The following is a 20,997-nucleotide window of genomic DNA, read 5'->3' on the forward strand; positions in this document are numbered from 1 at the left end:
TATATATATATATATAACACAATAATTAGAATATGTGCTTCCTCATCTTGAACTCTTTATTCTCGTAACATTTTTTCTTTCAGACTCCCATCTCCTATAGAACTGACTAAGTGAAGCATATTATATGTCACTATGTTTTTCGTTGTTAATGTAAGTGAAATCGAGAATACTGACTTAAAAAATATTTAATGAGGGTCCCTTTCCCCAATTGCTTTTGCTTGCTTGATTTGTGTTGTGCTCTGTCTGCTTTTACTTCTACTTCTATGCCCTGAACGTGAACTTCTTAATTTGCTTTCAGAAACAAAACCTGAAAATTGTAAGGCTATGTTTGTGTGCTCATTTTCCAATAATATCACAGATAAAAAGACTCTTAACTCTGTCCGTAACTGCACGTAATTTTTTTTTTTTTTAAAAAAAGGTATCGATTGTTTCTTTGTGCAATTTGCGTGTAGTTAATTGGGAAGAGAAAACTCTGTCGTCTTCTATTTCATCTCAGCGATTTTTTTACATGACCGAATACTAAAGGAACCAAAATCCAAAACGCAAAAGTAAAAAAAAAAAAGAAAAAGAAAAAGAAAATAAAACAAACAGAGGAAAACAGTCATCAAAATCCCTCAGTGGAGGCCAAAAAGAAACCAAGCGGCTCGCCGGTTGTGCTCTTGAGCGTGTGGGGTCTCTTGAGAGTCTGTATTTTCTTCAGTCGTAGCATGCTCGTTACGATCACCTACCTCCTTTTTCATTGTCTCACAGCTCTCTGCCCTGTCTCGCTCCTCGTTCTCACTTTTCACACCACTCCCATAACCAAGAGACACAGCTTTAGCGCATACAGGTGTGGCCAAGAACGTGGGCTTCTTGTCACCAGCCATGATCACCAGGATCTCCTCCTCGTACACCTTTGCCACCTTGCTTTCAGAGTCCCCTGCTTCTTTTCCTTCGCCGGCGCCGCTTTCCAAATCCCTCTCGTCCTGGCCTTCCCTCTCATCCAACTGCCCAGCGAGCCTCCAGTAAGAGCAAGCCAAGATCAATAAAGCGAAAGCTATCAGACCCAGCGTCGCGGCCAGCCCTCCGAAGAGATAAGGTACCGGAGAGTGCCACGGAGAGCGCTGCGGCTGCGCGTGTGACACAGATGGTGTTGGTGGCATAAAGGAAGAAGCTTTTGTTGCTGCGCTCATCCTGGCAATGCTTCTTATATTTGTTTCGTTTCTTTATTCAAATCTCTCTCTGGAACCTTTAATTAGGTGATAGGAAAGTGAGGGCTAGAGAAAAATAGGTGAGCTTGAGAAGGAAGAGACAGGCAGGGCTGGTATTTATAGGCAGAGGCAGCAGATTAAAATCTGGTGCCTTTGCTTTCCCGTTATGGGCGTTATAATTTTGTTTTGTTGGATCCACTGGTGCCTGATCCCTCTGCCTCTGTGTGAGATGGTGGGGCTCAGTAATATTGGAGTGATGGTGACCCTTTGATTCACAGTTCTGTGGGCAAAAGACCCGCTCTGCCCATCTTACTTTTTTTTAACTTACAGGTGTCTGCAGCCTGCAGGGGTTCAAATCAAGATCAGCAACACTACTACTCCTATTTCATGTGATTCATGATGTTGTACTATTTTCGATGTCTTCGGCTTTCGGAAAAGATCAAAAGAAAAAGTAATCCGAAATGAATTCACCTGACTAGTTAAATAATTGATCATTACGTGTTGACATTTTATGGATAAAGAAATCGCCTTTATATATATATATAAACAATAAACATAATAAGTAGGTTGGCTTTAGTTGGCATAAAAAAATAAATGATCAGTAGTACTACTCGAGCCATGGCTAAAATTGTCTTTGCAAATCGCACTTAATGGTGGGCACCTCTTCAGATTAGAAAGAAAGATAAAGAGGAATAGATAGCAATTTGCAAAACTATGATCTGTTGTACGTTTTGGCAATTAGAAAAAGTAATCCATAATCTTCTTTGCTTTTAAAGATCATTTAAAAGAAACACAGAGAGGTAGGTAATATTATAAACCTCCACCAATATGCATGTGTTGTAGAAATGCCGGGAGAGGCACTTTCTTTGTTGCACTTAACTTTGGCGTCCCTATCTATCTATCTGCAGCCACTGCTAAAGGCGCACTAAAGTTTCAATATGATGATATGTTTGTACAGTGAAAGCCACCACAATCATCAAGCAAAAGAGAATAAAAGTTGTGGGTAAAGTACCGACAAAGCTAATGTGATTTTCCTTTAGCTTCATCATTTGGACTGTGATTTGATTTCGATCACAGTATCTGGCCTGAGATCAACCCCCAACAACTCATGATGTGTCTTTAATATTGCAGCACTAAACTCACACCATCGAGCCAATCTTTTTTTGTTTTGTTATCTTCTCAATTTTGTTCGATTAGTATTTTTAGGAAGGACAATCCGTATAATATGGGGTTGGATAGGATATTTTCCATCAATTTTCCGTTCAATCAACACATGCATGGCCCCCACCAATATAAAGATCATTTCGAGGTGGGCTGGCTAGCTGTTATATATGATATAAACCAGAATATATATATATATATATATATATATATATATATATGTATATATATATGGGGTATGATCTCTGTAGGGAGGGCTCTGGCTTAATTTATAAGTTTTCTTTCTTTGGGATCGATCGATCAGCTTTTTTTGGTTGTACGAGAAATCAAATTAACAGCTGTATGCAGCGTACCGTATAAAGAAAGTAAATAAAAGCTGCCTGCCATGGATTTTATGTAAATTAAGGAGGTGTGTATAAGTACGTAGTACTTTAGTCGAATATAAAACTGTTTGACACAGAGTACTATGAACATATAATATATGTAACCATATGCATGCTTGCATGGATGTCTTTAGGTCCTCGTCAAACATCTTAGATTCATAATTTTTTATTTTATTTTTGGATACATACAATTAATTACCTCATGCATGCATACCGTACGTGACATAATATTGATCAGTTTGGTACGATTGAGATTCGAGTGGAACCAATTCCAACAGGCATTAAAATAAACGGCATGATCAGTTTGGTCACATGATCAAAATGGCTGATGATCAGTACGTACTAGTGAAGTTGATTAATGGAGATCACTGATCAGCAATTGCATGCATGCAAGCCACCCAAATGCAATCACCTCTTTACGTTGGTTTTTCTTCTTCCGATCGATGCTCGTACGTGTTGTTGGTGATTAAGTACGTACTAAGCTAGACTTGGATTTATTATTAATGCACATGACTATATTTCACATGATCCAAATATTTAATCAACCTATGCATTACGTTATATTTAGCCAAAAATAATAGGTTTTTTTACACTGATGAGGTCTACTTTTTTATAAAGTAATTATGCAGGTCTTATTGTCTATTTAATTAGAATTTATACAAATCATTTTTCTATATACATAAATGTTCTCCATTGATCTAGACTCGATTGTAATTAGAGACGGGAAAGGAATCTAGTAGGGAAAAAACAAAAGAGGGAACATAAGGGCATTATCCACCATTAATTTATATTTAGCCCCACCACTGCCACTTTATGCTTCGGTTGATGACACCCTCTCCTCCCACCAGGCACTATTGCTGGCGGCATATCATGTTCCTTTGTTCCCTCTCTGTATTGGGAGTTTACGCCTTCAACTACGTAACACAGCACATTTAAGAGAGGGTCCCGAACCGTACTATATATGGAGAGGTACGTGCGCGCGCGTATGAATGCAGGCTGCAGGTTGGAATTCACTGGCATGTGCGAGAATCTTTAGCAGCTAGCGATGTAGCTAGTCATATATATATGGCATGCAGAGTTGCCATACATGAAACTGGACTTCTTATATTCAAAAGTTGACATTTTTTTTTGCGTTGAATTTCTTATATATATATATAAATATATATAGTACTATATATATAGGCGTTGCAGATACTTATATAATTTGACACTAGGCGCCGAATGATGATATCATGAAAGAATTTATTAATTTTGATAGGACATTTGAATTGCATTAACACCTTTAAGTTTACATTGTCAACTAAATGTGACTTAACATAAAGTAGGTGATCTTCATCTCCATTTTGGGACCGATCCACTTGATAGGAATCTACTCATGATCCATAGAATTAAGCTAGCATAATTAATTGCATGCGTTCAATGGAGGAACCCTAACCTTTTCTAAATAGCTCGTAATTTATAGTGACCATACTATTCTTAGTAATGCATGCAAACCGGCCCATCAATGGCTAGTGATTTTAGAGATTTTGCATGGGATGAAGATCATAACTTAGAGGGCCGGGAGAGATGAGATCAGCCTTACCTGCAATATAATTAAGGCAATTGATCTTTTTCAGGACTGATCAATTACGTACATGATTGCATTCTAGTCTGAGAGTTTAGCTAGCTAGGCTATTAGTAGCACAAACTTTTGCTTCGTCTTGTTATCTGAATTTCGTCGAGCCGGAATCTTCTACTTTTTACTTAGATTACGGACAGATCTTCTCTCTCTTACTTTGGAGGAGGTGAACGCGCGTCTGTAGGTATATGCTTTGCATACAACCAAAGCAAGCTTTTGCTTTCTGATCTAGATTCCATCTTGTAATTACCTCGATCAAGGGCGATAATCATCGATTCGAAGGGATAGAGCTAGCTAGGCTGCATGCATGCATGCATGATCCCATGATGTTTTGAGTTAGGAAGCTGTAAAAACCAATCTATATATATTATATACACCTTGTGTCAAAACCAAAATACTGAAGTAGCTAGGAAGTAATTTCAAGCTGGAAATTATTAGAAATTAGAAATAAAGAATGAAGGAAAGGGAAAACACGATCAATACAATTAATATAAATCGTCCAGATCAATTAACTTCAAGCAATTGGACCTCATGACTCAAAATATATATACCTGCATGCAGTTAACTAAATTAAATCTCTCTCTTTCATGAATCATTCATGTTGTTCTCTCTGATGTCGATCTCCCTGCAAACAAAGTCGTTGTTTATCACTTGGCCTCTTGGATTCCTTTGTCAATGCCCTCCTTTCTACAATTCCCTTGAGCTTGCTATAACTAAAACTATCAGCTCTATTTTGTATTTTTATTTTTTTTCTGGTCCCGTCGCTTATTGCCAAATATTCTTTCCTAAATTTTATATTCACTTTACGTGTCAAGTCCTTTCTCCTTTGCTAGCTTACACTCGAATTCGAACTTAATTCATCAACTTTAACTCATTTGCATGCAACATGTTTCAAATTTGTTTTTCACCTTTCCTGAGTTGATCATGAATATATAACGTAAGGATTGATACTACTCTCTCTCTCTCTCTCTCTCTCTCTCTCTCTCTCTCTCTCTCTCTCTGTGTATGGATTCCATATTCTATTTGGCTAGCTAGCTAGGTTCACATACAATGGCACCTCCGGATCCAATCTCTCTCTCTCTCTCTCTCTCTCTCTCTCTCTCTCTCTCTCTCTCTCTCTCTCTCTCTCTCTCTCCACTAGGTTTTGTACCTATTTTGATGCCCCCCCTCCCTTTTTTTTTCTCAACGCCACTTGGAGTTGATGTGATAGTTCGTGATCAACTAATTAATTAATTTGATTCTCCAAAGATAATATATAGTTGCTCCTTTCTTTTCACAACCTTAGCAGATAATGATGATCTGGTTCTTCCTACTTAAAACTTACTTCATTAATTAATTACTTGTAAATCTTGGGTTATAAAGTTTTGATTATATATTGGTTCCTAATCGTTGATGATCTCTCTCTGCCTTCCTGAACGAGGTTGAATCCAGTGCGGAGACCTAATTACAAGCAACGTATGACTTTAACTTACCGATAATTAGTAAATAATTAACACTTATAATTAATCCGAAAGACTAAACTGATTAAAAATATAATTTACTTACTCATGAATCCATATTTTAACTATCAACACTTCAATAGCTAGCCTAATCATGCATGCAAAGCCATTAATTTATCCGACATAAACATATATGTTTGCCATGCATGCGTGTAAAGGTCGATCAACCCACTATATATCTTGCGATCGAAAGCCAATATATATGTATAGATCGAGATCAGGCGAATAATTAAGTAGATCAAGAAGAAGTAGTCTGATCTGATCATCAGGTGATTTGTAGCTGATTGTATATATGATTAATTATTCTTAGAAAAAATTGTGAAGATCAAATAATTAATTAATTGTACCAGCTGGCTGCTTGATCGATTACGTTTCCTTCTCTTGATCCATGTGCATTTGATATGAAAAAAGAAGAGTACGCTTTGTCCTAATAAATTATAAATTATTACTCTCTCCCAATTAAGATAGCCTAGCTAAAAGAAGAGATTGATCATCAGTCGAATAACATGATCATGAGGATATCGTATCTAATCATCATAAATATATATATTATTGTCGAAGCGATCGATCGATGTTAAATATATTGATATAAAAATAAGACTAATGCTGATCATAATATATAGTGGATGCATGGGGGCCATAACTCATTAGTTCATTTTTCTTAATTTAAAGGCCGTTGGCGTCCGAACCAATCTAGTACGTACTTAACAAAAAGAAACTCAGAGATCATCTACTAACCATTATATATCTATCATCTCTTGTCACCGAGAGAGAGAGAGAGAGAGAGAGTTGTTTCGTTCCCACTTAATTCTAATTCCCACAATTTGGTGGATCCGTGACGCGGACTTCCATTATTTTTATGCTTCCAAGCCTCAATGGCTAAACCACCCCCCCTCCCCCTCCCACGCTGTTTTTCCAAAGTGACAAAAAAAAAAAAAACTTTTATTTTTTTGACTTTTACGTATTTTCACAATTTTCACGTACGTACGTAGAAAAAATAAATTTATATTATTGATCATCATGTGAAAGTTTATAACAGCTAGCTCTATATGCATCCTCCTACATCGAGTGCATATATATGTTTACACACATACGTACGTACCGAGTAATAATTATGAGCAGAATTTTTCTCCGTTTTATTTGTTAAGACTACTACCTTATATAATTGGATACTCCTCGATCGGGTAACAAAAAATAATGAAGAAGAAGAAGGCTATGACGACGTATATATAATGAGTACGTACGTAGGATCTAGCTAGAGAGAGAGAGGACCGGGGCTGGCTTGTGTATCACTGGGAGGAGGCATGCATACCTGCTCCATTTTATGAAACCTGGCCGGCCGGGTAGATCCTTCTAATTATATAATTGTCTACTTACTTAAAAACACAATTCAAACTCTAGTCCGAGTTACTTCCTAATTTCTACCAATAAAGTGATTCTAATGTCACCCGAGTAAGAGCCTGATATTTCTTAATTTCAGGTGATCTCCAGCCCCTACCGTCTATGTCTCACTCCACGGCTCTAACTAGTAAATGGCCAACCCCTTTTTCTGCCTTGCCATAAAATCATTTAAATTAAAATACAGCCTATGCAATACGGATCATGCATGTGACAATCATGCTGATATACTTCATAGCTCACGTACAGCTAAAGTGTACCAATTTATATATATATATATATATATATATTTTATGAGAACACGAGAGATAATTAAAAGCCTCATCCATACAGTTTCCAATTGAAAAGGCAATTCTCGCCTTCAAAAAGAAAAAAAGAAAACAAAGAAAAGGCAATTCTCATCCATTCAGTCACCAAAAATTTATATCAGATTTTTAAAAATAGTCAACAAAAAGTATGTGGCTATGTGCATACCTGGGCGCATGTTATTGGATCAAACGTGAAATGGTAATTTAGGATATTTTATTATTCAATTCACAAATAACAACAGCAGACGCCAAGTTTTTTCATTCGGTGAGATTTTTTGAACGTCAAAATTAAGGACAACAGCAAACGAAAAAAGAACAAGGGAGCTGGGACTCGATCAACAACATTTCTACTTTGACTTCTGTTGACTGTAACGTTGTATACCTTCTATGTCTATGATGCCAGGAGGAAAAACTGGATCCGTTGCTGCTCTAACAGCAACCTTCGCCACCGCATTAACACTGACAGGAGAAGCGAACAGAGGCCCCACAAGTGGCAGCTTGTTCAGCGGTTTTGCATGTTGGAGAACCTGCAACGTTTGAGGTGACGCGTGCAAATTTAGTTTAGATACAAGCTAGTTTCTTGACCAGCAAGTTTAAAGCTGACAACTTCGTCTCTGCTTTTGCTTCCACATGATTTTAATCATGTTCTCCGTAAGCTAATTTATCACACTCACAGGAGCCTAGTAGAACACGAAAGAACATGATGGAAACATATAACTCGCAAACGAGTATGATATGTTAGCGATCTCAATGCAAGCATGCGATGATCAGTTATTTGATTGAAAGACGGGTGGACAGCAAAGCAGAGGCAGCCATTGGCAAATTCTAGCTAAATTAGCTCACATATATTACCATCTTCGATGGTTCCAGGAGAGAGGGGGAACATATAAAAATGATAAAGATTATATAAGAGAAGCACAGAGTTTACCATCTCTAAAGGAGAACCGATTACTCCTAAAGGAATCTTCATGCTCCCAACACTGCGAGTCCCATAAATAAACCCAGGCCTCAGAATCACTCCTGAAAAAGGGCATGAAACATGTTATATATTATATAACTACTGCTTTAAGACTCCACTACTCGGCACAAGAAGATGATACTTAAATTTTTTAAGAAAGTACATAAGTAGGGCTGGATTATTGCACCATATGGGTAAATGAATTGAGTTCCAGAATTCATATTGCTCGTTTAGTATTCGGGTTTTAAAAGTTCAAGCAGGTCTACTCAGCTCTCAGTTCTAAATCTAAGGAACTTCAAATGAAAAACAAAAGTTATAGTGAAAGAATGAGAAATCTCACCACCATAAGGGAATTTGGTTAGTAACTCTGTCTCAGCAGCTCTCTACATTAAAAAAGATGAAACAAAGGATTTTGTGTGAGAAACGGAATCAAGCATCACATGCTCACAGACAATGTTTTTGTGTCTAGCTCACGTCAATATTAACTATTATCTTTTGATATTGTAAAATTGTAACTAAGCAAAGATTGAAAATAGTGAAGAAACCATGCAGAAATACTAAAAGAAGGATACAATCAAGGCAAAATAGATAGTAAATTTGCTTCTTACTACACAATTCTACTGTAGATTGCGATAATGCTTCGAAGTCTTGCATAAATACAAATGCGTATTAGTGGGAAGCTCTTGCTCATTTATTGTGATATTAGTCCTAGTCCGAATTTTGTATATTAACTTATTCTGCTACCATTTGTGCTGTTGGCCCGAAAAAGCTATACTGTCCTATTTTGCAAATTTAATTTTTCTTATAAACTATATTTCTATTATTATAGAACCCAACTGGAAGATTTTAACTAATAGAAAGCTAGGTAAAATACCTAGGCTTCATTAGACCATAACCACAATGCTTGGAAGAATAGAGAATAACACTCACAATCTCCCAAGAGTCAGCTTGCCATGAAACCCATTAAAAAAAAAAAAAAATGTACAAAGAAAGGAAAGTACGACAATGATGCCACTTGAAAAAGAACTAATAATTCAACCTCTTCAACTCGGTAAGGAAACAAAAAACAGCCTGTCTTAAACAAACTATGCAAATATTATGAAAGAGAAAATTGGAAAGGGGGGGGGGGGGGGGGGGGGTCACTTACGAAGCTCTCTCTATAATAGTGCTACTTTTACAACCAATTAAAGTATTTGAATCTGTAGTGGTGCACTTAATGAAATCAATTAAAGAACTCGATTCAATGTAAGAGTCCTCAATTGCACACAGTTTCATATGAGGATACCATCTAAATTTGGAACATTAAAGTAGACCATCTGGTTTCTACTTACTATAGCCACTTCATTAGAAAGGACTATATAGAGTAAAATTTGAATAATTTCTGAATACATATGAATCATTGAAACCCAAAATTAGTTTAAGAAAAAAAAAAAAAACAAAAAATATTTAATCATACATATTATGAAGTGTTAACCAGACACATAATAGATTGCCATTGGTAACTCAGGTTTGAGTTCAATATATATGGCATTTCAGATGAACTTTGAATAGATAAATATCTTAGAAGAAAATGATCCAATGCTCAGAATCCAAGGTTAATTTCCAGATCTGACAGCAATACCTTTCCCTCATAATATCCTTGCAGTATGTAATTTACCAAGCCAAAATCAGCAGCAGAGATGTACACAAATCTTTTCACACCTGCAGGATCAAGAGCCTATCATCCAACCACAAAAGTAACAAAGCATAGGAAGGCAGATGAGCTGCAAACCGAGCTTTGTCTATTCAAGCTTGGCATTGACTAAAAAAAGAAAAGAAAAAAGCACTCAAGCTTGGCTCAGGCTCAATTTGAGCACAGTTATTGAATCAAACTCAGCTCTTCCATTATTAAGTGATGTTTTGTCTTGTCTCATTAAGACATGAGCCAATCCAAAGTGCAGCTGATGAGGAGCTTTCAATTCAAAAAAGGATAGATAACAAAATAAATGTGAACCGTCGAAGATATTAATAAGAAATTCACCAATAAAATAAATTTAAAACAATCATAAATGAATTGCATATCATATATGCTCTTATCATTTGTTCCACAATGGGGTTACTTGCAAGTTTCTTGATCTGAACTAACCCATGTTAGGTTGGATTGTATGAAAGGTCATAAACGAGGTTCACACTTGGCTCTTTCGTTAAATGAACAAACCTTTATTTGAATGGAGCATGGGCTATTCATGCTTCTGCAACTCCATCAAGTGTACCAGAAACTGAATTGGCTAGAAATCACGACTTTAAAAACTCTATCACACTAATAGCCAACTAACTAGTTAAGGTCCGGAGAGTTGTAAAAGATGACAAAAGGTCATACATATCAAAGCTCCAGTAATGCTACTAATAAAAGGTAGATTAGTTGTAAAATGGGACATGTTTATCATTTCAACTAACAAAGATAAAAATAAAAATAAAAAAGTAAAGAGGGAGAAGGCCTTCAAGAAATACTCATTGGGCATGGAACCTTCTCCTATGGTAGAAAGCAGAAGAATATAGAAGCCTATTGCAGCTGCAGCCCAAGGAATGTAAAAGTGACCATAAACCACAGCCACATGAAATTTCTATCAATATGAACATTTTAGAGAGAGAGAGAGAGAGAGAGAGAGAGAGAGAGAGAGAGAGTTGCTCAAGCGGAGATATTGGATTGTGTGGTCCAACAGGTTCTAGAACATAAGGGTCCAGCAGTACCACCCAGACAACGAAATAGTTAGAGAAGTATAATACTTGCATATCAATACCTTTTTCTGCAGCACCTCTTATTGCATTGATGTTTGCCGTCCCATTAATTTTATACATATAAGAGTTGGAGCCAAAACCACCAACACAGGAGATCTAAGATAAAAGCTTCAATTAGCAAGAAGATAAACATCTCACCAAGAAAGAAATGAACAGAAAAATCTAGCGGTAAAGGATAACATAGAAAGCAAGAAGACAAACATCTCATACTTATGCACAACTTATACAATGGATATTGCCCCTACAATATAAAAAATGCCATCGCTTTTCGTTTTATTTTCTTTGGCATTGGCAATCATTGACTCCAATACCCACAATCATGTTACACTTAATCCTATGAAAATCTCCTCAACAAAGCAAATAAAAAAGACAAAAATCTCATCCGACGTGCACACTTGTTCAAAATAGAAAATGCCTTTGCTTTTCATTTTATCTTCTTCTGCAAGGGCAATCTTTTTTTATTTTTTATTTTTTTGATAGGTAAAAGTAAATTTTATTGATATAAGAGGCATTGCCCGAGTACACTAGTGGTATACAAAGAACATGCCTGATTACAAGCAAATCATGAAGGTTATCCGAGTTACAAATAATGGCCAAAGTCCAAGAAAGAAGTGTATTGTAGAAAAATCGTTTCAGTTCATCCACAGAATGCTCCATATCTGAATACCCACAACCAAGCTACAATTAATCCAATGAAAATGCTCCTTAACATAACAAAGCTCCTTTGATTCCATTGTTAACTTACAAGAAAATGTCCTTCAATTTGACAATAAACAATTTAAAGGAATCCTCCATCCACAATATAAACTTGTTTATATATTGTTTTTACTTATCAAGAAAAGAAAAAAGAAACTACTTACCACAGAGGTCACCCCACTCAGGGCTTCTTGCCATGAATCAGGTAAAAGGAGGTTTCCTGGCAATTGGAAGAAAAAATTTAGAGTAATTGAAATATACCAAGTATAAACTCCTCAAGAAATATAACATACGAGAAAGCATACCTTGATGCCAGGTCACTTTGCTAGCCCAAGAATCAGCTATAGATGAACGACCAGACCTAAAAGAAAGAAGAAAGCATGAAAATATGGTGTACCTTATTCATCCGCGCACAGGGGGGGAAGGGGGGGTTTTGTTGGGGGCGGGAGTGGGTGAGGGAAGGAGGGAAAATGCTGCCCAATGAGAATCTATTTTCTATTAAACTGACCCATAACTTATTATTTGAGGGGGAAAAAAAAAAGGCTGGCCAAAGAACAGAAATGTCAATAGTTATACAAGTGGAAAAATACCCCTTATATTTTTATCAACCACCATGAGAACCAGAAGTTCCTACGAATAGGCTTCTATGGCATTATTAAAGTTTCATTTGCATTGTGGGAATAAATTTCACACTGTATTTCCTTTAAATTACATGTGCTGGAATAAAAATCACTTAAAGGCCCATCTTGACTTAGGTTCCGTATTGGTATACAGGTATATTCTTCAAATATCACAAAAAGTTGGTGTTGGAGCTCAAGTCAGCTATCTTAGTAATCTTTATCATTGGATGGGGGCCCAAACTAGTGTAGACTTCTCTATTTCTACTTTTCAATAATTTCTAGTGCTTTTTCCTTTTGCTTCTATACTTCCCGTGTACTGGGCAACACCTTTTTCTTTCATATTAATAAAATTTACCATACTTATCAGAAAATATGTTATCAGAGGAATACAGCATTTGGCAGCACAAGCAAGTAGCGATATGCAGAAATGAAGACGCATGAAAATATATTATTTCTGGTATTTGCAGCAAAGATAAATCACTATTTTTATTTCCAAATATCTATTATGCATAACTTCCTTACTGTCATTACCTCCTTTGGATTTCTAATGGTCTATATCCCTATATGATAAAACTATAATTTTTTATTTTTTTATTTTTTTATTTTTTATTTTTTTTATGTCGGGAACCTCTCCAAGGCAAGGCCCTTGGGACCCACCCCTGCAGAGTAAACCCCGGTCCTGTGCACTGTACCCTCGGATATTTATATGCATATAAATGTAAAGTTAATCAACTGGGAACAACGCAACAATTGCATCTAAATTCTCTTGAATGCATAGTTAGATCCACTAGATAAGAACCATCAGTGATGGAAACATACAAAAGATTTATGAGTATTAAGAGGTTTATACCTGCTGAGACTAGAAACTGACAAACCACGATCTAACGCTTCTTTACAAACATGTGAGCCAACAAATCCATTTCCACCCAACACAAGTAACTGAATCAAAATGCATATAAGTCAAAGGAAAGAGTACACTCATACGCACAAGACTACTGGATTGCAAAATCCATTGTGAACTATAGCCCTAACAGTGTAGTACCTTCTCTGTCGGAGGTGGCGGAACATTTACTGTCTCTGCTTCCTCAACTTTGACCGGTTCGTCAAGCTTTGTAGAATCTGTTGAGATATATCTCCCATTTCGGGATACGGCCATTGTACTATATTGATGGAAATGAGAAGTATAAAAAGATCAACTTAATTGGAGCCAAGGGTAGATCATTAAGTTAACCTGCTATCTCAACTGAGCACAAGACCCACAACTAGGATCATTTACTGACTCGTCTAGAACAAAAAGAAAAAAAAAAATCCGGAGGGGGGAACCAATAGCCCAGCAAAACTATGTCAAAAGTATTATATTTTTGTAAATTTGGGTAGCGAATCACATCTCGCAGTGCAAGTGCTAATCTTGTTACACTTAATAAATAATGAGCCAGCTTTATTTCATTTGTAGAATGAGAGGCTTTCCACATAAAAAAATAAAAACAAAAAGATGTAATGCTAAACACGAGCAACAAATTTCTAAAAAATCGACTCATCCAAGAATATGGGATCGTGCTGATCAAAGGGATGCTCAGAAACTGTTTATTTGTTAAAGCAACATAGAGAATTACAGAAGTAAGAATCAAAACAATGCCGTATATGATACCAAAAATTAGAGAATTTATTGCCAGAGAAAAATTATTAGAGTCTGAAACGTAAGTAGCATCTAGGTCGAACTGTTTGGTAACAGGTACGAAGGATAAAGTAATCAAAGTGAAGTCTAAATAAAAATGAATTGGCGAATCAATTTTCGCAAATTCACACGCACACACAAAAAGAGAGAGAACTTACTTGATCCTGGGAACCGATGATTTTGAAAGGATCAAACGGGAGATTACTGTCCTCATTTAATAATTTCGGTATTGATGCAAATCTTTAAGTTTCTTTCGGGGTTTTCCTTTTCTTCTGTATCAGCTATGAAAATTCTATAATTTTCCGAAAGCAAGAGCCTGAGGTGCGAGAAATAGATTGCCTGGGGAACAAGTAGTCGGAGAGACACATGGCGAGTGCTACTGCTTACAGAGTAAGGGTGCAAATGTGGCTCAACGACAGCCTAGAGAAACTGCGTACGGGTGCACTTGTGCGTGCGGGCCATGGGCCGTATGTTATTTGAAGACGTTTCATTGTAGGTGGGCTTTAAATGCCAGCCCAATCACAACGTAAATGAGGTTAGAAAATGAGCAAAGACGAGAGAAAAAAGGAAAATTTAATAATATTAATGTAATTAGTTAAAAAATAAATTTTATTAAAAATAATATTAATTTAAATTTTAAATATAAAAAAATTAATATTAATATACAGATTAATATGTGGCTTATTTATACGTAACAAAATTTTAAAAAAAAATTTAAACCAAGACGTTGCATCACTTGATATTAGTTTTTTATTTTTTTAGTGATTTAGGTTATTTATATGTATATATATATATATATATATTTTTATTTTTTTATAGGATATATATATATATATATAATATATATGTTATCCTCATTTTCGAAGTGATGTTTTTCTAATCTTGGGATATATGTTTTATTCATTTTCAAGGCACCGATGCTTCGCGGTTGGACCTCGAAGGACGATGGCATTCTGGAAGTGTCCACATGCTGGGAGGAAAGAACTAGAATTAAGTAGTAGAAAGAGAGCTACCCACGAAAAAGAAACACTTAGCTACTACTCTCGCCTGGAGTCTCTCTCTCTCTCTCTTAATGGAGAAGAAGACCGGCCGATCTGTCTCTCACTCCCTTCTTCACTTCACTTCACACCCTTATTCCTTGAAGAACCTGAGAAAACCAAACTTCACGTTGAATCTCCTAATTATTTACACTCTTTGAAACTCATCATTTCGCGGGAATTATAAGTATAACTATGACAACTTCATCAATACACCTTTCTTTTCTTGGCAATTCCATTCATCCTCCTTCACTTTCCCATAAACCATACGGAAAGCTGTCTGTGTTGTTCTTAGGGGAGAGGGTGAGAACAAAATGTACGAAAACCGTTCCGAAGCTGAAGTCCTCAGGCCGTGGTGGCTTGGCGGTGGTGTGCGAGAAGGTGGTGGGGATAGACCTGGGAACGACGAACTCAGCGGTGGCGGCGATGGAGGGCGGAAAGCCGACTATCGTTACCAACGCGGAGGGGCAGAGAACGACGCCGTCCGTGGTGGCCTACAGGAAGAACGGGGACAGGCTGGTAGGGCAGATCGCTAAGAGGCAGGCGGTGGTGAATCCGGAGAACACTTTCTACTCCGTGAAGCGGTTCATCGGGAGAAAGATTAGGGAGGTGGACGAGGAGGCCAAACAGGTCTCCTACAAGGTAGTTGGCGACGACAATGGAAACGTCAAGCTCGGATGCCCAGCTATCGGCAAGCAATTCGCCCCCGAGGAAATCTCTGCCCAGGTAAGTTCATTTTTAATTCCTCCTTTGTTATTTAAGCGCTCTATGGAGTATCCACGTGAGTTCTCGGTCGTGTATTCAGGTTTTGAGAAAGCTGGTGGATGATGCCTCCAAGTTTCTGAGCGATGATGTAAGCAAAGCGGTGATTACGGTGCCGGCGTATTTCAATGATTCTCAGAGGACGGCAACAAAAGATGCTGGTCGCATTGCTGGGTTGGAGGTTCTACGAATTATTAACGAACCCACTGCTGCTTCGCTTGCTTATGGATTTGACAAGAAAAAAAACGAGACCATTCTCGTCTTTGACCTTGGAGGTGGCACCTTTGATGTTTCAAGTATGTAGTCGTCACTGCAACCTACTTGTAGCCAGGGTGTTTGTTCTTAGGAAAATGATCTATGCAAGTTCGATAGATAAGTTCTGGGAAGTTCTTTGTAAAAAAAAAATAGACCCTAATGTTAAAAAAACTTTTTTCAAATGGGATCCACATTTTTACAATACAAAAAGCTGTCTATTTGAAACTTATGCGATATTATTCTGGTTCTTATTCATGAATTTAAGGTACTAAAACAGAGCAAAACATTACAATTGTTCTCAAATGAAAGATTTAAAAAAAAGTTGTGGAGACCAAAATATCCCTGCCTGATTTGTGTTCATATTTGCATAAACTTATATATGCTCTTCCTGTGCAGTTCTTGAGGTTGGTGATGGAGTATTTGAGGTACTTTCTGCCTCTGGTGACACGCATCTGGGAGGTGATGATTTTGATAAGGTTGAAACAAGACTATGAGTAGCTCTTTGCTCATAATCTTTGTTTTCCGAGTTATAGTGACTCTATTACGTTGTATCACTTGTAATTTTTTCTTTTCTAAAAAAAATTGAAACAGAGAATAGTTGATTGGCTTGCCGAAAATTTCAAGAGAGATGAAGGCATAGATCCTCGGAAAGACAAGCAAGCTCTACAACGCCTGACAGAGGCTGCTGAGAAAGCAAAGATAGAGCTGTCATCTTTGACTCAGACCAATATTAAGTATATGGCTATTTCTTTCTCTTTTTCGTTTATATGTGTGTGTGTGTGTGTGAGATATGGCTATTTCTGGCCTTCTTTCTATAAGTGAATCTGTATCTTAGGCATGATCCCTGAAAGCCTTTGTTTTTCCAGTCTACCTTTCATTACTGCCACTGCTGATGGCCCTAAACACATTGAAGCCACCCTGACAAGGGCTCAATTCGAAGAATTGTGTTCAGATTTGCTAGACAGGTATTGCCTTTTGTCAACTACCACACTATGCTTTCCCTGTGTGTGTGTGCGGGAATAGAGTAATTCTCATATCCAAATATCAGTTTGTTTGATTTCCATTAATTGGATTTTCCATTTTATGATTATGAATTTCTGCAATCCGGGTGTCTACTTGCTTGCTTAAGTTCAAGTGGCTTACAACTGCAATCTACTTTTCCATAGGCTACGGGGACCAGTGGAATCTGCCTTGAGAGATGCAAAGATTTCTTTCAAAGATATAGATGAAGTAATACTTGTCGGCGGTTCAACTCGTATCCCAGCTGGTCAGGAGCTTGTGAGGAAGATAACTGGAAAAGAACCCAATGCGACAGTAAATCCTGATGAAGTTGTAGCCCTAGGTGCCGCAGTTCAGGTTTGTTCTTTTCTTATGCTTCTGATGTTTCCTTTTTCTTTCTCATTTATTAAAAAACATCATACAACAGAACAGAACTTTTTAGTCTGGTAACGTTTGCCGTAATGTTTAGTGGAACTCGCACCAACTGTTGATATATTGATACTTGTGTATATGGCCTTTATTTACAGGCTGGTGTTTTAGCTGGAGAAGTCAGTGACATTGTGCTCTTGGATGTCACACCTTTGTCTCTCGGCCTCGAAACTTTGGGTGGTGTAATGACAAAGATTATCCCACGGAACACAACTTTACCAACTTCCAAATCAGAGGTGTTCTCCACAGCAGCAGATGGACAGACCAGTGTAGAGATCAATGTCTGTCAGGGTGAGAGAGAGCTTGTGAGGGACAACAAATCCCTAGGAAGTTTTCGCTTAGATGGCATCCCACCTGCCCCGCGTGGAGTTCCTCAAATTGAGGTGAAATTCGATATTGATGCAAATGGTATCCTTTCTGTCACTGCTGTTGACAAGGGAACTGGAAAGAAGCAAGACATTACCATAACCGGTGCTAGTACTTTACCCAGCGATGAGGTATGCATTCAAAAGAACTGTTTGAAAAAATTTTGGTATTAGACTTTTTCAAAAACTGGAGATGGCAAATTTTAGTGCTTAACCTAAGGTGCGAATGATGAATTAGATTTAATAAGTGGTTGAAGCCATTGGCTAGAGATGTTACCAGAATGAATTTGAACTCAAGATTTTTGGTTATTGAGTGGGTTTGAATGAACCGGAAACCCAATTCATCTTTTATTAATTGTTGTTATTAACCTATTTGAGAATGGCATCTATAACAAGTGTAAATGCAGACTATTGTATATTTTTTAGTTCTAGAAGGTTTAATACTTTAATATGACCATTGTTGACAAAATATAATTTTTTCCAGTTCTTAATCTTCATATTATTCCTTATACGACAATCTTATAGCTGTAGCACCTGTAAAACATAACCTGTTGTACCAAGGTTCAAGGAAATGTTCAAAATTTTATATTCCACTTATGAAGCTATAACTAGTAGTAGGACCCGTTTAAAAAAAAAAGGGGGTAACCTGACCGTGTTAGACCTCATTTTTGGATGTTCGAATGATAAATGGTGCAGGTGGATAGAATGGTTAAAGAAGCTGAGAAGTTTGCAAAGGAAGACAAGGAGAAGAGGGATGCCATAGACACAAAGAACCAAGCAGATTCTGTTGTGTACCAAACTGAGAAGCAGCTTAAAGAGCTGGGAGACAAAGTCCCTGTCGCAGTCAAGGGGAAGGTGGAAGCTAAACTGAAAGAGCTCAAGGATGCCATCTCTGGTGGAATGACCCAAGCCATTAAAAATGCAATGGCTGCACTGAATCAAGAAGTTATGCAGCTGGGGCAGTTCCTCTATAACCAGCCTGGCCAAGAGGGAGCCGGGCATGCATCTGGCTCTCAGCGTGGGTCATCTGGCTCCACTGGGAAAACTGCTGATGGGGAAGTTATCGACGCGGATTTCACTGATACCAAGTAATTCAAATAATTTTGTGTGGCGTTGGGTGACAATTGAGAACTTGTATATTTTGTGGTGTTCTGTACAGGCTATGTGGGATGTGAACGTGGTTTTGCTAGGTGTGATGTACATCTTGAGTCCTGGCAATCGTGTTCGTACGATCTAATGACCGACGTAATTTTAGAGAAGGGATAAAATTATTGTTGGAAGATGGCATAAATTCTTGGAATCGTTAGCGTAAAACTCATTCTCTAATATTTAATAAGTATTTGCAATAATTTACCGAGATAATGACGAAATTCAGTAATGAATACAAGATTAAGACTTTACTTCTGGAACATATAGTTTATACCTCCGACTTCTAACTAGGAAAATCAAGGGTAAAGCGACAAAAGTGGTTGCTCACCTAACACTGACCTTTGAAACTTCACCATCAAAGAAATCTAGAACTGCCATATAATAATATTGGAACTGGGGAGTGTTCTCGGTCTCTGACAAAGCTGAAATGGAAAATTTCAACAAATTGGACTCCTCCATGTACGCAGTGGACTGCAAATAGAATTTATCATATAATATATAGCCATAATTCTAATAAAGTAGGGACCTTTGAGACGTGCTAAAGTTTAAGAACTACTTGGATAAAATTTTACAAGAATTTTACTAGCAAAGCAGAATGTTATGGATCATTGCCTTTTCATATTTGTAAGGAACGAATATTTTAGCTCTTTACTCATAAATGTGAGTTGCTAACTCTTTGAACGATTCTTCTATTTTATATATATATATATATATATATAAGAAAAACAGAAAAAGCATTCTTTGAACGTTTTTTGGCTTAAGAACAAAACAAGGTTATATATAAAACCTGCAACAATTATGAAGAGGGAAGTAGACTAAAACCCAAAGAGGCGCCTACAGGCTTTAAGGATCTTGCCTGATCTCTTGTTCTTTGATCTTCTTGCATGCGTTGCGCTCGAATCGTCATCAACGAGTGGATCACATTGATGGTGCATCCTACGATAACCCTCTGAAACCGAAGTCGACCTACTCATTGATAATGCCCTCCTCACTGCCCTCTCCAACGACGAATCCTTTTGTAATTTCTCAGCCCTTACCGCCTTGGAAGAAGCAGATGAAACAGAACAGGTTCTGCTCAAAATCACCCCAAATATCTCTCCCGAACCATCTTCATGCACTTCTTGCACAGGAAACGAGACATGGGTCAGGGTTCTGCTGATTTGGTTTTGTGCCATCTCTTGGTTTTTAGAGTTGTTTGAAATGAATTTGGGTGTTTGAAGAGGAGAGTCGAGGTCGGAGAAATCAACGGACCTCGACTTTGGGAAGCTAGCATTTCTAATCTTTGAGTAAACCTTCATTTTTTACTCTTCTCTTGGAATTGTACTGTGAAGTGTGTACTACGAAACTTTAGCGGGACAGGATGTAGAGGCACAAACCTACAGAGAGATTGGAGAGGGAGTGTGATATGTATGTAGCACTCGACGGTGCGGCTCTGATAGGAGGACAGAGAACTAGAGATGGTATAAAGAGATGAGGTCGGATAGTATCTGCAAAGATAAGATAATGCATGTAGATTTGCAGGTCTTGGATTAAAAGGACAGAAATAGCCAACAAATCAGGTATCAAGATTAATTTTGCATAAAATATTCACACTATATTTACATTTTTCTAATTAATTTAAGAACACTACAGAGAGATGGACTTTTTAAGAGAGAGACAGAGATATATATATATTTTCAATCAATAGGTTTCAATTTTATTACTTTGGTAGAAAATT

The 20,997-nt window shown here is 37.3% G+C and overlaps 4 protein-coding genes across 5 annotated transcripts; 1 reads left to right on the top strand and 3 right to left on the bottom strand.

Annotated features, from left to right (window-relative positions):
- Nucleotides 1-456: 456 nt before the first annotated feature.
- Nucleotides 457-1,373, bottom strand: LOC122316978 (protein GLUTAMINE DUMPER 5-like). The gene has a single exon (XM_043133854.1). The coding sequence runs from the start codon at nucleotides 1,170-1,172 to the stop codon at nucleotides 615-617; it is 558 nt and encodes a 185-aa protein (XP_042989788.1). The 5' UTR covers nucleotides 1,173-1,373; the 3' UTR covers nucleotides 457-614.
- A 6,364-nt stretch (nucleotides 1,374-7,737) lies between these two features.
- Nucleotides 7,738-14,686, bottom strand: LOC122316862 (uncharacterized protein At1g32220, chloroplastic). Its single transcript, XM_043133688.1, has 10 exons — nucleotides 14,443-14,686; nucleotides 13,652-13,769; nucleotides 13,460-13,548; nucleotides 12,295-12,350; nucleotides 12,154-12,209; nucleotides 11,296-11,389; nucleotides 10,137-10,216; nucleotides 8,856-8,898; nucleotides 8,486-8,577; nucleotides 7,738-8,084 (listed from the first exon to the last, which is right to left on the bottom strand). The coding sequence occupies exons 1-10, from the start codon at nucleotides 14,496-14,498 to the stop codon at nucleotides 7,905-7,907; spliced, it is 864 nt and encodes a 287-aa protein (XP_042989622.1). The 5' UTR covers nucleotides 14,499-14,686; the 3' UTR covers nucleotides 7,738-7,904.
- Nucleotides 14,687-15,171: 485 nt separating this feature from the next.
- Nucleotides 15,172-19,422, top strand: LOC122316860 (stromal 70 kDa heat shock-related protein, chloroplastic-like). Its single transcript, XM_043133683.1, has 8 exons — nucleotides 15,172-16,047; nucleotides 16,127-16,379; nucleotides 16,735-16,814; nucleotides 16,930-17,072; nucleotides 17,205-17,303; nucleotides 17,505-17,694; nucleotides 17,865-18,263; nucleotides 18,828-19,422. The coding sequence occupies exons 1-8, from the start codon at nucleotides 15,517-15,519 to the stop codon at nucleotides 19,221-19,223; spliced, it is 2,091 nt and encodes a 696-aa protein (XP_042989617.1). The 5' UTR covers nucleotides 15,172-15,516; the 3' UTR covers nucleotides 19,224-19,422.
- Nucleotides 17,418-20,917, bottom strand: LOC122316863. 2 transcript variants are annotated; one of them, XM_043133689.1, is made up of 3 exons: nucleotides 20,137-20,917; nucleotides 19,609-19,702; nucleotides 17,418-18,280 (listed from the first exon to the last, which is right to left on the bottom strand). In XM_043133689.1, exons 1-3 carry the CDS (start codon nucleotides 20,576-20,578, stop codon nucleotides 18,241-18,243), a joined length of 576 nt encoding a protein of 191 aa, XP_042989623.1. In that variant the 5' UTR covers nucleotides 20,579-20,917; the 3' UTR covers nucleotides 17,418-18,240. The 2 variants fall into 2 exon arrangements, with proteins under 2 accessions (XP_042989623.1, XP_042989624.1); XM_043133690.1 differs by lacking the exon at nucleotides 17,418-18,280 and having other exon boundaries at nucleotides 19,502-19,751; nucleotides 20,137-20,913.
- Between the last annotated feature and the right edge of the window lie 80 nt (nucleotides 20,918-20,997).

Source organism: Carya illinoinensis, chromosome 7 (assembly GCF_018687715.1).
Source record: "Carya illinoinensis cultivar Pawnee chromosome 7, C.illinoinensisPawnee_v1, whole genome shotgun sequence".
NCBI classification, from domain to species: Eukaryota; Viridiplantae; Streptophyta; class Magnoliopsida; order Fagales; family Juglandaceae; genus Carya; species Carya illinoinensis.